The 14,773-nt window shown below is 42.3% G+C and overlaps 1 protein-coding gene across 3 annotated transcripts; it reads right to left on the bottom strand.

Moving 5' to 3' along the window:
* Nucleotides 1-730: 730 nt before the first annotated feature.
* slitrk3a (SLIT and NTRK-like family, member 3a) lies at nt 731-14,447 on the bottom strand. Of its 3 annotated transcripts, none has more exons than XM_031860937.1 (3): nt 13,862-14,447; nt 13,600-13,687; nt 731-10,602 (listed from the first exon to the last, which is right to left on the bottom strand). In XM_031860937.1, exon 3 carries the CDS (start codon nt 10,542-10,544, stop codon nt 7,821-7,823), a length of 2,724 nt encoding a protein of 907 aa, XP_031716797.1. In that variant the 5' UTR covers nt 10,545-10,602; nt 13,600-13,687; nt 13,862-14,447; the 3' UTR covers nt 731-7,820. The 3 variants fall into 3 exon arrangements, with proteins under 3 accessions (XP_031716797.1, XP_031716795.1, XP_031716796.1); XM_031860935.1 differs by having other exon boundaries at nt 14,306-14,447; XM_031860936.1 differs by having other exon boundaries at nt 13,600-14,447.
* Nucleotides 14,448-14,773: the final 326 nt, after the last annotated feature.

The raw sequence follows: 14,773 nt of genomic DNA, 5'->3' as shown, positions 1-14,773 counted from the left end.
GGAAGTCAGCAAGCTGATCGAACAGCCAGAGCCAGCAACACACACACACACACACACACACACACACACGCTCACATAAAGAGAGGTGATACGCACTGTTAGAAACACAAATACAATCGCACAGAAATAAATGTAAGTCAGCTCTACTAAGTCTAAAACCCTGCTGTCTTTCCTGTGGATAAGTGTTTGTGTGTGAGTGTAAGCAAATACCATATATTTTATTCATATGCATAATCATGTGTAAAAGCAAGATTTATATAGCTCAAGGTACAATCTGACGTGACACCTCACTCGACCTCATGAATTCAGCTTTGTATCATGTTGACCCTGCTAAAACATGAATAATGTATTTCCCATGCAAATACTCCTTGTTGTAGTCTGTGCAGCCTTTTTGAAGCATTAGTGTGAGTTGTTCCACCTCAAAACACAAACCAAAGAAGAAGAAACCCAGCCTTCTCCCTTCATACCAACTCTTCATCTCCAGTCTTTCTCTCTTTATCGTCTTTTCTTCATTCATCACCTCTGCTTCCCTCCTATTTTTCTTTCCTCTCCATTTACAATTCCAATGTCACTCACATTTGTAGAGTGTGCTGGCACAGCAGTCCGCACTAGGCCGTTCAGGGCTGGCATAAATTCAACATGCTTTTATGTCTAAATCGAAAGCTTGATCTTGCTTTCACTAAATCTCTGAATGCCAAACGTTCCTAAATCTGCAACAGCACTGCCCCCCCCCCGAAAGCTGTTTTTACGTAAGAAGCATTATATACTTGAAACAAGCACGCACATAAGCTACACCAGCCACCGGCACATGGCCTTGGCCAACTAAACCATTCACAATCCTAGTAGAGCAGCTGAAAGTCAAACCACTACACGCAGGCACAAAAGAGACCTCAGCCTCTTTTATCTTGAGCTTAATTTTCTCTAAAAAAAGAAGTTTAAATGTTTAAGCCTGTATCTAGTAACTGTAAAGCAATCAGTCTCACCATTCAGTATGCTCATCCTCAAAACGGTACTTTTATGTTGCCAGCAATAAAATAAATAGCCACCTTTTAACAGCAGGCACTCGATATCTTGGAAATAAAAAAAGATTGGTTTATTGTGTTACTCAGTTATCAGACTGTTATTACAACCAGTTTGGCTCATTCTCTCAGGTCACTTGTAGATGTGATGGAGCACTCTCTAAAAAGCAACGCACCGTGGTAACGCAACCAGACAGATGGGCGCGTACACACACACACACGCATAAATACATACAGTCGCCTTACTGGAAACTAGCTGCAAAAGCAGTTGTACCATGTCCGCTAAAGAAAAGTACAAATTACATGACTGAACTAAACTGGTGTCAGTGGGATATTAGCCTGCCGTGCACAACCCACAGAGTAGCAGCAAGGTCGCCAAGTCAACAGTTTGTTTTTTGTGTGTACTAAATAAGAGATACATGGATGGGAAAGATGTACTGATGGAGATCTGTGCACTATAATGGATAGAGAAAGACACAAGTGTGAATGTTGAAAAAAAGAAGAAAAAGGAGAAACATGAGATTAAGAGTCATAGGAGGAAACAGATGATTGACTTTGTTCAAATGTGAAAAAGAAAAAAAAGATACAAAGAAACAGAAGAAGGAATAGAATGAAAGAAATCTTTATAAAATTCACTACTGGCCATCCTAAAGCACAAAGTAGGGCCCACACTGCGGAACAAAGACAGATGGTCTATTCAGAACACCAGCAAGGGACACAATGCTCCATATTTTATTTGATGAAATCATGCCTCTCCTCCTCCCTCTCCCCTTTCCTGAAATGAGTGATAATGACACAAATTGCTAATCTTTCGTATATACAAGAGCAAGGTATGTAGCGCACTGCTGAGCAGCACAAATGACTGCAACTTTTCACAAACTTGCAGTATTTTTTTTAGACAGGAGAGAGGGCCACAATCTCCAGGGACCCAAAATTCACAAGGCAAACAATACGAATGCAGAGCTTTACAGTGCAGACGGAGGCAGAAGTAGCAGAGGGTTGAGAATCGCCCTTTCTCTCTTTTACTCTCGCTCTCCCTCTGCACCCCCCTTTCTCTCTCTTTCTCCTCTCCCTCCACCTCCTTTTTTCAACATACTGGGTCAGTCGAGCTCCTGCACTGCAGCACTGTGGAGTGATGTGTTGAAGGCTTTTTCATGATCTCAGGACTTACAAAAGTGTACAAGTTAGAGTGGTTCTCATCTCTTTTGGGGTTCTCTGTAGTTGAAGACTATAACCATTTGTGCCTGTTTTAATTGAGTGCAGCATCATTTTAGTAACACCTAGGCTGAAGTGTGGGGAATCTGTCAAATGACAGTCAGAATTAACCTCAGTTGACATGGTCCACGTCGTCAAATTGATGCAGTATTCAGTACAGCATCAATAGCAAATGTGGTGCCTGCATATAACAGGAAAAACTGCACTCCTGTCTTTGCACAAGATATATACACAACACTTTATGACACCACAAAGAAAACCAAAAGTTAGTTGAGCCATCAGTATAATCACACATAACTCAAATAAACTCTTACACACACACACACACACACTCACGGGCCTTCCTCACGCACACACACTCACAGGCCTTCCCCACATTTGCCAACACACACAAACAGACACACATGCACAGAAAGTGGAACGTGCCTTTCTGTATGCCGCACCTGCAGTAAACTGCAACTTCAGCACCATGGTCAGAGACAGATTGGCTTTTTCAGCACACTGGAGATAATTCCCTGTTTCCCAAACGGAGAAAGCATATCACACACCAGCTACACACATGCACGCGTACATATAATGCCAAATAGAAGTGGTCACAACCCTCTCTCAGTGCCTTCATAACATGCTCTCTCTCTGCTTTGGACTCTCAGTTTTTGGTAATTGGACTATTATGGATTCTTTCAGCGATAAAAGGGCACAAAGAATCCCTACTTTCTCTAAGTGGCACATCCTTCACAATCCTCTACTGACAACTCCATGTTCTCTCACCCTTCCCTAAGCCGCTTGTCTGTGCTCTCCCTCCCATCAATATCGCTCTCAAACTGATCTCTTCCTCCCATTTGTTTTATTCCTCTTGCTATTCATGCCGTGCTGCCATTCAAAATCAAATCTGGGCTAATTAAGACTCTCAAATACCCATCAACAAACATATACTGATAGAGCGGAGACAAACAAGAGAACAGAAACGCATGGCGGAAATGTAGCCACCTCAATGACAGATATATCTGTTTATCTGTCCATCTGGCATTCTCTCTCTCTCTCTCATTACACAAACGTACACAAGCATGCACACAAACAGACACACCTAGGTGCACTGACAATTGACAGCACCCCTCTTTCACTATGCAGTGCAGGCACGTAGCAGCAAAACAGCAACCAGAGGCCCAAAAATATCCTGAGCAAAAAGAGGAGAGGAGAAAAATGTATGAAACATTAGTGGGCACCACCTCAAACGTTAAGGGTAATACAAACGGTCACTGTCAGGCGATGCCTCAACTCATCATGAAATACATGCACTTATATTTACTTCTAGCGAATGGCTAGAGTGAATCCTGAGCTGGTGTGAGAGCCTACTGAAGCTCTTCTGATAGGCTTATGGTATCTCACATCTCTAAAACAAGCTAATTTGAAACAGCTATGTCATGGTTAAGGTTTAAATCAACCAATTGATATAGAATTATGTGTCATTACATTTGTTTTAATAGGCATGCATTGCTGAATTATTTCTGCATTATGTTCTAATAAGACTTTTAGATAAAGGCCTGAAGGAAAGTGTGCCACGCTTTTTTTAATAATTTAACTTCGAGCAAAGCTACCTCCAGACAAAAGCTTTGCAGAACATTTACAGCATAGTGACTTATTATCAACCAACCACCATCAACCCACCACAGAATGTATTATTAAGTAATTAATAAAGTAGGTTGATGCATGACAAAGGTCATTAAAGTGTATTCTATTCAAATAATGCAAGAATCAAAGGATCAAGAGTGTGCAAGATAGCCATGGCAGACATTTTGTTTCCACAGAAGTTAGAAGACAGTCTGAAGGAATCAAAATGGAGATACATATAACCTTTACCACTCCAAAGACTCCAAACATCTACAAATAGTTTCTCCTTCAACCAGCCTGTGTTTGAAGCTGGTTAAATTGGAAAACCTATACTAACGAGAACAAAATAATGATGCCAGACCTAGGAATAAAGGAAGCTGTGTAGCCAGCCACAGACCTGTTCAAGAGTGAAATTAAATAGATCACAATACAAACTCAGCATGAGAATAGAAAGGAAGACACGAGTAGACAAAAGAGAGAAAGAGAGAGACATGAAAAGAAAAAAAAAGTCGTAGGGACACGGACAAAGCCAAGGACGGAGAGGCACACACTGCATTTTCCGTCTTGAAGTCTTGCCAACGCACAAACCTCAAGAGAGATGTTGAAGGAAAGGTTAACTCCACTGTGAACATTCTAACACCACTGACTGAATAGAGAGAGAGTCAAACAAGCAGTGAATGTTTACATTTCACACACAAAAGAAACATTTAGCCAACCTTCAATCCTATTGGTGGCCATTGTCTAATATTCCACCAAAGTATGAAATCACTTGGAGATATTAGTGCAGGATAACAAGAGGATTTATTGGGATGAAACCACTCAGCATGGTATAATGGGACAAAGCCCAGCACTCATTTATGAAATATAATGGTGGGTTGGTGACAGGAGTGAAGGATAAAAACGGTTACCAAGATATGGGACTATAGCAAAAATCATCAATGATCCCAAAACTTTATTTATTAATTCAGTTGGGGGGGGGGGGGGGGTAATGGTGAGGGCTGGGCTTAACATAGTAATGCATTATGTTTTTAATCAAACTGAGTGCACACTTAAAACGCTGACCATATAGTCTAACCTCTTGGTCAGGAAAAAAGGAAGGCGGAACATGTTTGTGTGTGCGTGTGAAGATGCCTGTGTGTGTGTGTGTGTGTGTGTGTGTGTGTGTGTGTGTGTGTGTGTGTGTGTGCGCATTAGTGATAAAATAAACAAAGGAGCAGAGCAATGAGGTGGGGCAGCAGAACATAGGGGTACAGCATTGTGAAACTTTCTGCGAGTAGGAAACGGAGTCTCGATGTAATGCTACCATGCTTACAAAGGCTTTATATGAAGATGACCTCCACTCATTTGAGCAACAATAATTGTCAAAGAAACTAAACAATGAATACAACACACGGTAAAATGTTTCATATTATGCAAGCTTGTAGACTGGTTCCTTACTGGTGATGACAGCTCTAAACTATAGCTAAGGGCCTTCCCATTTAACAGGGAAGTATGTGGTTTGCTACATGTCTTCCATTTTGTGTAAGTTGACACACATAAGAAACCATGAGACCCAATTGCAACGGAGGATCATCACTCTTAAACCAAGTAAAAGGCATGACATGCCCATTTTAAAACAAAACATAAATGCACCCTCCTTTCCATAGATATTCACAAATGTATAGACATCAAGATTTGCATCATATTTTTCCCAAATAAAAAAAATTCACTTCAGAAAGAGAAAAAGGAAAAGCACTATGATGATGTGAACTGTAATACCATATTTACTCCGCAGCTTCTACCTTGCTTTTTGTCTACATCTACTATTTGGTCCCAAGAATGAATGCGGCTTGGATATGGAAATATCAAATATCAAAAATCACAGCAAAAAAGTTAAACAATTATTATTTGCTGCGGTAGAGACTACTGAGGGTTAATTTACCGTTCGGGATGTCAGTGCAAAAATAACAATGAATCAACAATACAAAAAGTGATGGTCAACTATTTCAAGATTGTTTTCTTTCAAAAAAAAAATGCTGCTTAATTTTGTTGATGCAACAGAGTTTTTTTATTTTGCCATTTTCAAGTCAAATGGTTGAAATAAAGCAAGAAAAAAGAAAGCATGAAACGGATGAAACTGTGCTGGAATGGATCAAATTATTATGCCACTTGTAGTTTTTTTTTTTACGTATAGATATTTTCAAAATAGTTCATACATAATGAGACTTATGACTGATTTCTTAAGATAAACATTTTGTGCATTACATTAAAAACCATCCAATCTACTAAACGCCCAATGAATCTGAAAGCCTTTTTATCGCCCTCCAGTGGAATAAATCGGCATCGCTACTATGGAAGGAGTCAGAAATTGGGTCTGCAAATTCAAAGAGCAACACCCAATCATGTTTTCTCAATTACTGCTTATTGGCCTTCATCAGCAATACCCGTTAGGTTAATTAAAATTGCAGCGCGCCGCACTGATTTGGTATATCCAGTCAAATCATCGACTTCAAAACCAGCTAAATTGACTTGAATTGTTCTTCTACCTTCATCACATCCAGCTAGAACAAGTAATATAGTGGCAAAAAAAGATAGCACACTGTGACATCCAGCAGGTTAGGATCATAGGACAAAGTACCAAAAAACAGAAGGTTATATTTTCCAGAAAATAAAACAAAACACATTGTTTAGTTGACCCTTTCCCTATGAATTAAATTAATCTGGGACTAATCCAAAAATAAAAAGCAGTTGAATTCGATTTAAATGTTATTGCCCTCTACAACATCCTGTCTAGCACTCTGTTGGTCCAGCAGCTATTCTCTCATTTCCAGCAGCATTACCTCATGATGGTCGGCCACAGCGCCTCCATGCCATTAACAAGACACCAAATACACAGCGTGTCAATAGTGCTCCACACACAGGTTCCCGTGGCATCAACCCTTTCATCATTTGATTGAAGAGTTTGTTTTTATTAAGAAGGCTATACCAGACGCATAATCACTATACATTGATTTAACATTACCTTTACAATTAAAGTCTTCACTGAAATTACAGAATAAATATATGCACATTTTTCTTCAAATCTTTGTGAGAGAGAAAACATTAAAAGTGCCTCCTACAAAGCCGTTAGTGGGTGACGATGGGAATCCAGAAGCAATGGGGTGTCAACAAAGTGCGTGGAAATATCCAGAAAACCTTGAGCGTTGTCTTATAATAATATTCACAAATGTTTTACCATCCGTGCGTCGGCGCATCCTTTTTTTACGAGAAGCACCCTGATATAGACAGAAGTCCTCATCAATAGTAATAACCATATTAATAAGATATAAAAATTAAATAGAACACTGAACTGTAAATGTGTTGCAGTATCTCTGTTCATAATGTGATGTGATAGTCTGAGTAAATCCCCTCGCTTCCTGCACTGAAGCGAGTGCATGCAGCAAACTGCAGTTCATTTTAATATATGTATTTTTTTCTCTCTCTTTCGATCATTTCCTACAAACTTCATGTGCACGGCCTCCGGGTGTTTGTACATCCTAGTCAGGGGTTAAAGAGTACAGCAAGAAACCCCAAAGTCAGGGAGACGTCCAGCTCCCGTGCTTCTTGAGCATCATGGTAACTCCATGAAAAAGGGTTATAGTGACGGATGTATTTTAGGATGTTTTATATGTTTTATTCCCCGGTGCCCCTCTCATTCCTCTTTTGCTCTTTCTTGGGCATATAGAGATATTTATATATTATAAAAATAACGGCTGTTGACATTGCTGGCTACTCTGAAAAAAAGGCACTTCATTGAAATATCTGAGAATGGCCTCTCCTCCAAAGTGATTTTGGGGGGAAACTTTGTTGTAACTGTAACTGTAATATAATATTTTATTTTATATCATGCTGCTCTCGTAAGTTTGTTTTCTGTTATATTGGTTTGGGGTGATTTTTGTCTTCAGGGTGGCAAATGTTTTGATTTTGTGTTTTGTTTTTTTTCTCCATGGGATAGAGATGTTAAAACCGGTACGATTTTTCCAAGACTTCGAGGTAATCCGGCTTGGTTTGAAGTTTGGCCCTTAACTCGAGGTAATCGCTTTGGGACGGGTCGGGGTAGCAGCCTTTCCCCGCCGTGAAAAGCAATGTCTCCTTCAGCCGTGCATCCTGCTGCAGATCCGGGTACTGCATGCCTGGTGGGTGCGCATGCGCCACATGCATGTCCTTTAGTTTGGGTACTGTCCCATACAAACAGTCTACAAAGCCCACTGTTGGTGTGGGCCTCTGACTGTCAATTACTGTAGGGCAGAGCCCTCCGTTCTCATGAAATCCTGCCATGTCAGCCGTGGAGTGGTTAACTGTGACGATAGTGTTGAGTTGAGAGTTGGAGACGGCCAGGGTCCACTCTCTCTCTTTCTCTAATAAGGTTCTGTAGTTACTGTTGCTACTGCTGCCATTGTCTTTCTTCTCTGAAAACTGCAGTCTGTCTTCCACTGCTATCTCTCCTTCTCTAGGTTTATAGATGGGGTTGTTACACATCTGCGTCACTGGATGGGGAATGTAATCATAAACGTGACCATGGGCATGAGTGTGACTAGTGTGGGTGTGTGTGTGCATACTGTGCATACTGGGTGTCGGTTTCTCTGGTGTGCCAGTGTTACCAGCAGTGCTCTGCCTCGGTGGGTCTTCGAAAATCCTGCATTGCATTTGGATCCCCGTCAGATCTACCTCAGAACGTTTCCGGAAAGGAAGGTTCTTCCTGCGACGAAGAACAAAGGCGAAAAGCCCGGCAGCAACAAACACAGCAGATATGAAGAGGATGAGTAGGCTGAGAATGAGGACAGACAGTGGGACAGCCCCTCTCCCACCTGCCTCCCCCATGTCAGAGCTCCCTGTGGTGAAGTCATCCATACCAGGCAGGGCCGGGGAGGGGCCTGAAGGGTACTTGAGCTCAGGACAGATGACTTCGACCTCCAGTAAACGCAGGTCCTTCCCAAACACAAATTCGGGTGTCTTGCACATGACATCTCCAACCACAATGACAGAGGAGAGCTTTTCCAGCCAATGCTTGAGGGGGATGATATCACAAGAGCAGTCCCAGGGGTTCTGATGGAGATCAATCTGGACAATGGAGGTCAGATGCTGCAGAACACCACGCACAGGCATGGAAAGGAAGTAGTTGTTTCGGAGGTTGAGGCGTGCAAGATTGGTGCCAGCAAAAGCGTCATTGGGAAGGGAGCGTAACAGGTTGTCATTGAGGAAAACCAGCTGGAGGTTTGGCATTAGGGAGAAGGAGTTAGGTTGTATCTCACGTATGACATTATACTCAAAGTAAAGATAACTCAACATCTGAAGCCCCCGAAACATCCCAGGGGTGAGTCTCTCAATGTCATTCCCATTCAGATATAAACTTTTCAAGTTCGGCAGGTTGATAAAGGCGCCTTCTTGGACGTAGGATATCCGATTATTCCCTAAATGCAGTAAATCCAAACTTGAGAAGTTCCAGAAATCCGATCGGTATATTTTCTGTATTAGGTTCCCACTCAGATACAATTTCTTGGCATTGAGGGGCCGTGGGAGGAGCTCAGAGATGTTGTGAAAGCCTTTCTCTTTACAGTTCACTGTTAGCCCGAGGTCATTGATGTGAAGGTTGCAAGTACATCCAGCTGGACAAATTATTGGGATGGGAGGCCTTGTTTGGTAGCCAGCAACAGGGGGCTGGTTGATGCCTGGATAGATGCTACGAGGGGTTGGAGGGTTCTTTGTGGGCCGAGGTCGTTTGGTGGGCTTGACAACTCTGTCCTTGTATTCCACAGAAGAGGCTGTGTTGTGAAAAGACGAGAGCATGGAGGAAGGTTTAGTAGGCCATGTGTTCTCATTGCTGAATGGGATCCGGGGAATTCCGAGCTTGGCCTCAATCTCCCCATCTGAGAGCAGCGGACAGAGCTCACTGCGCTTGATTTCCCGTAAGTCTTTCCCATGTAAGTGGAATGGGTACTCGCATGTGATCTCACCTACCAAAGCTGTATAAGGAATTCTCTCCAGCCAAGTTTTTAACTGGACAATCTCACAGATACAGTTCCAGGGATTCTCCTCCAGCTGGATTTCCATTAAGCTCCTTCCAACGTACTCCAGTGTGCCCTTGTACGGCAATGTCTTTAGTCTGTTTCCTCTTAGGTCCAGATGTGTGAGTGACACAGATCGGAAAAGATAATTTGGGAGCACAGGGATCAGATTGTCATTCAGTATGAGCACTCTCAATTTGTGAAGATGCCTGAACGTACCACTTTCAATCCGTTTGATAACATTGTAGTCCGCCTGGAGATACTCTAAACTCTCCAACCCCAGAAAAGTGTCATTCCGGAACACTTCTAGTTTGTTTTCATGTAAGAACAGCCGTTTGAGTATTCCTAAGCCATTGAACGCTCCCGCGTGGATATCTTGCAAGGCGTTATTACCCAGGTTAATGGATATGGCGTTGTTGAGATGGAGGAAGCTGTTAAAGTAAAGCTTCCTCATGGAGTTTCTCTGCAGGTTGAGCTTGAATGGCCTGCTCCATATCTGGGAGATCTGGCTGACATTTGTAAATCCTTTACTGTCACAGTGGACATGGAAGATTCCCTCTTTAACCTCGCAGTAGCAGGGTTCGAAGCAGGGCTCGTCGATCTCCTCGGAGTCCTCTAGTAGTGGCATCGGGGTGGTCCATCCTAAGGCTATGGTGCTCAGCAAGGTAACCCACAGCATCCTCGCTGACACCAAAGGGATGAAGTCTTGGCTCCAGGGACAGAGCCACTTCACAGCACTGCAACAAAGAACAGAGGGAGAGAGAATGGATGGGAGGGAGGTAATGGGGGTGGGGAATACACACAGAAGTAGCAGATGTAGGAGAGAAAGAGAGGAAGGATGCATTAGTTTTAATAGAATGGAATACAGCTTTTAAATAAATACCATTAGATAATAGAATGGCATCGGAGACAATACTTTTGCTGTGTCAATAGCTGGGTTGTTTCAAACATATATAAACCCAGCACTGTTGGATAGGTAATATGAAACCTATAGCAACACAAACAAATCTCTGCATCGAGACAGTTAACAACAGTAAATAGGTGGAATTGTCATTTATTATACAGCAGACATGCGGGTAAGGTCGCAATAAATCACCCTTAGAGATGCTTATCACCGTGAATAAACTAAGGCAACAGCAGGTGGATAAGGTTAGTGGTGAGGAGACACTGTCCCCCTGCTGTATTTATTACATAACCGGGACCTCAATCCCTCTTTCGGTAAATGAGAGTATATCGCAGGAAGTGGACAGGAACGGAATAGGTATCAGCTCGGTGACCATTAGTGGGATGAGAAGAGGACTGTCAAGGGACATCAATCTCGTTAAAATGAATCTCAACATATTTGTATGTTCTAGTCTATAACTCACAGAAATCTGATAGAAAGCCACTGACGCTATGGTAAATGCAGGGTCTCAGCTTGACCAGTTTAAAGATGTTTGAAAAAAAAAAAAAAAGGTAAGAAATTGTCAAAATAGGTCCAAAGACTCTGACGCATGCACAGTTTGATAGCAGTGGCCAGTGCCACCCCTACAATCTGATTTGCAACCCCAGACGCCAACCCCAAGTTTGTACCACATCATTGGCTTTTACCTTGCTGTGGGGCGTGTGTTTGGCCAGCCCATTACTTGTCTGTATGGTTGATGCCGTGCTGGTTTGCATTTAAGGGAGCAAAACAATAAGCAACATAAACACGTGCGAGCCCCGGAGCAGGACACAACTTTTCAGTCGAACACAGCCCGGACTCATTGTCAGGTCTTCAATTACTGTCGGTTTGTCACAGCCCTCGGGATCTGATAATGACGCACAAGGCACCCTTAAGCATATCTGAGACGCACTGGGATTTCAATTAAAACTCCAATAACAAAAAATCCATCCCCAGCAATACAGATGCTCACAGCAACTGCTCCAGCATCCATTCACTCCGTCCAATACTTATGAAGCTTATACCATTCATCAAGTCAGCTTTTTATTGTTGTTATCATTATTATTTTTAATATTATTGTCGTTGTTATTGTTGTTAGTATTATTAAGGCCTCGTCATCTCTTTGTATGAATGGTTTGTTATAGATCCATGACATGTTTAGCTACAGTTAAGAGTATTTTTCATATTATTATAATACATAAAAGTAATATGACATTTTTTATAGTCGAGCTCAGGAACCTGAAGATGGTAATACACATTTTGTCTTTGTTGAAAAAATCACATGACACATAACGATGCATGTTACTTATCCAGCCACTCCATGCAGTCTCGTCAGAGTAAGACTGTGATGTACTGTGGCAGGAGTAGCCCAACACCTTGCAGTTTGTACTGCAGAACAAAGTCTATGACTTTAACTGCTTGAATATGGTCAGAATCTGATCATTATTTGTTATCCAAAAACATCCAGGCTAATTGTCTTATTTTATCAGCCAATGATACAATGTATGCTGTATATAATTCAGATTAGTAATTTTGAATTACTTTAGAGTAAGGTGAAACCCAGGGTTTGCATATCGTGCATTTTTTGTTGGTGGTGAGCATTACATTTTGTAAGGGAGCTATAGGAATAAGATGATATTTGTCATTTTTAACGGTAGCCTACTTAATTAACATAAATTTCTGCAGAAGGAGACTGGCCATCAACAGTTGTGTGTGCATGTAGCATATTATATTTAGTCAATTATTAGTAGAATATTAATGCCAAAAAAATATATATATCAGCTAACTGTGCGCAGGCATTGACATATTTTATTGCCACCTCTAGACATTCCGTTGCTACCCCTGGGCCACCCCAGTTACAAATGCATAGAACCGCCACTGTTCCGACGTGCAGAACACGGCAAAACCGAGACTATTCTCCCACTGCGTATTCTTGGGTTACATTACATAAGTCCAAAGAGTGAGGGAACTGTCGATTTATTGTTGCAACGGATCCTGCTATGATTTGCCAAACATACAATCAAGTCAACTTCTTCTGGGTTTCCCAAGTGGTGATGCCATCGGAGGATTAGTGGAGCAACGGTTTAAGTGAAAAACGCAGTTGGCGAACCTGGTTTCGAAAAGCTCATGAGGCTGTGATTTAGTATCCGGCCGGCCTAGAAATAAATAACAGGAAGAGAGGACGCATGTAAATAATACTAATACTAATATTAATGGTAATAATAACATTATAATAATAATAATAATAATACTTATATCGACACTATTAATAATAAGATGGGCTCATAGAAAAGTCTGTTCAGTATCTCCATGGTGTTAAGTAGGATAATGTCACACGTACAAAGTATCCCCTAGCCCCTGAATATCTTTTCTGTAGGTCCGTGACTTTTTTGTTTACACGCACAGTGCTATCCGTTCAAACGAGGGTGCAGGCAATCCAGAGAAGATTCGCCCGATGAGACCGTCTGCCGGAGCAGAGCCGCTGTCCATGGTGCTGAAACCAAAAGCACAGCGACAGGGAAAAAAAGAGGAAGAAAGAAAGATATTGTAATCCCAAAAAAAGACGTGACAGTAAAATGCGCCAAGGAGAAAAAAAGAAAGATCCTTGAGCACGATCTCCTCACTGTGAAAATCACTGTTTTCATTGCCCTCTCCGTACGTAATCCTCCAGGATTTATTGATTCCGTTTCCATGATAGAGATCAAAAAGCGCAGATGCAATGTCAAAAAAGTATTAACGACATTAAAAGCAATTCAAATAATGCTGCCATATTATATTCCCTTGGGTGTATCAAATCAGGTGCTATACCTACTTAGTTTACGGGGATTCCAACTTCACATATCCTCCAGCGATGGTTTCTGTTATTGCCCAGTGCGTCCCGCTCACCGTCCGATGCCGGGCTGTGAGGAAGAGAACAAGAAACGGGAGGTGACCGAGCCGTTAGAGGAACAGGAGGAATCAGAGAGGGGAGACGGAAAGAGAGAGAGAGAGAGTAGGGCATTGAGGAGGGAGAGAGGAAGAGATATGCATGCGAATGAGCCACGGATTCCAAAACCAAGCTTTTGGCTACTTACATAAATTAAAAGTGTTGCTCCCTGTGAGTGGCAATGTCAATGCGACCTATTAATCTTGGATTTATATCAAACTAAGTTATTGGGAAACGATGACATCTGACAAGCTCCAGTTTATCCAAACCGGTCAAGGATCTCGTCCACTGAAATCCCCCCAAAAATAGCATTGCTGTCAATACAGCGGAGAGAGCAAGAGCGCTTGTTGAAATGCATGCCAAGCATAATGCAGTCGTGCCTTTCGTCGTGACATTGGCAGGGAAACGGTGAATAAAGAACAAACGGCTATTGATCAGTCAAATGGATCCCTACGATCCGTTATCCTTGATGTACGGAGAGCGCTGGCAGTCCATGGCAATGCAGACACATAACACATACACACACATCTGCATAATACGGTTTCCCTCTTGATACACTTCATGGACAGGCACACACAGCTTAAACACTCACCTTAGTTTCGTACTGCAATTGGACAGCATCAGGGAAAAAAAGCCCACTAGTGCGAATCTTGTTAGATCTCTCTCTTTCTCTCTCTCTCTCTCGTTCTCTTTTTTTCCCTCCCTCTATGTCTCCCTCTCTCTCTCTCCCCTTCTCTCACTCTCTCTCGCTCTCTCTCTCTCTCTCTCTCTCTCACTCTCTCTCTCTCTCTCTCTCACTCTCTCTCAGCGGCTGAGGCAAAATAGAGGATTGAAGACGTGATAGGAATGCAATCTCTCCCACTCACGCTCTCGGGTGACTCTGACTCTCTACCCTTCTTTCTCGTCTCCTTTTTTTTCTAAACAGTTTGCTTAAAATGCAAGCCCTCGAGTTGTGCCCGTCCGCTTCCTCTTCCTCCCCTCTCCTCCTCCTCCTCCTTCTCCGCCGCCGTCGCCGCCCCCCGGGCGAGCACTCAGCGACAGTGTAGCCGGGTGAGAGTGT

Source organism: Anarrhichthys ocellatus, unplaced genomic scaffold (assembly GCF_004355925.1).
Source record: "Anarrhichthys ocellatus isolate YVR2014 unplaced genomic scaffold, GSC_Weel_1.0 scaffold24, whole genome shotgun sequence".
In the NCBI taxonomy this organism is placed as follows: Eukaryota; Metazoa; Chordata; class Actinopteri; order Perciformes; family Anarhichadidae; genus Anarrhichthys; species Anarrhichthys ocellatus.
This window is presented reverse-complemented; position numbering and strand designations above follow the sequence as displayed.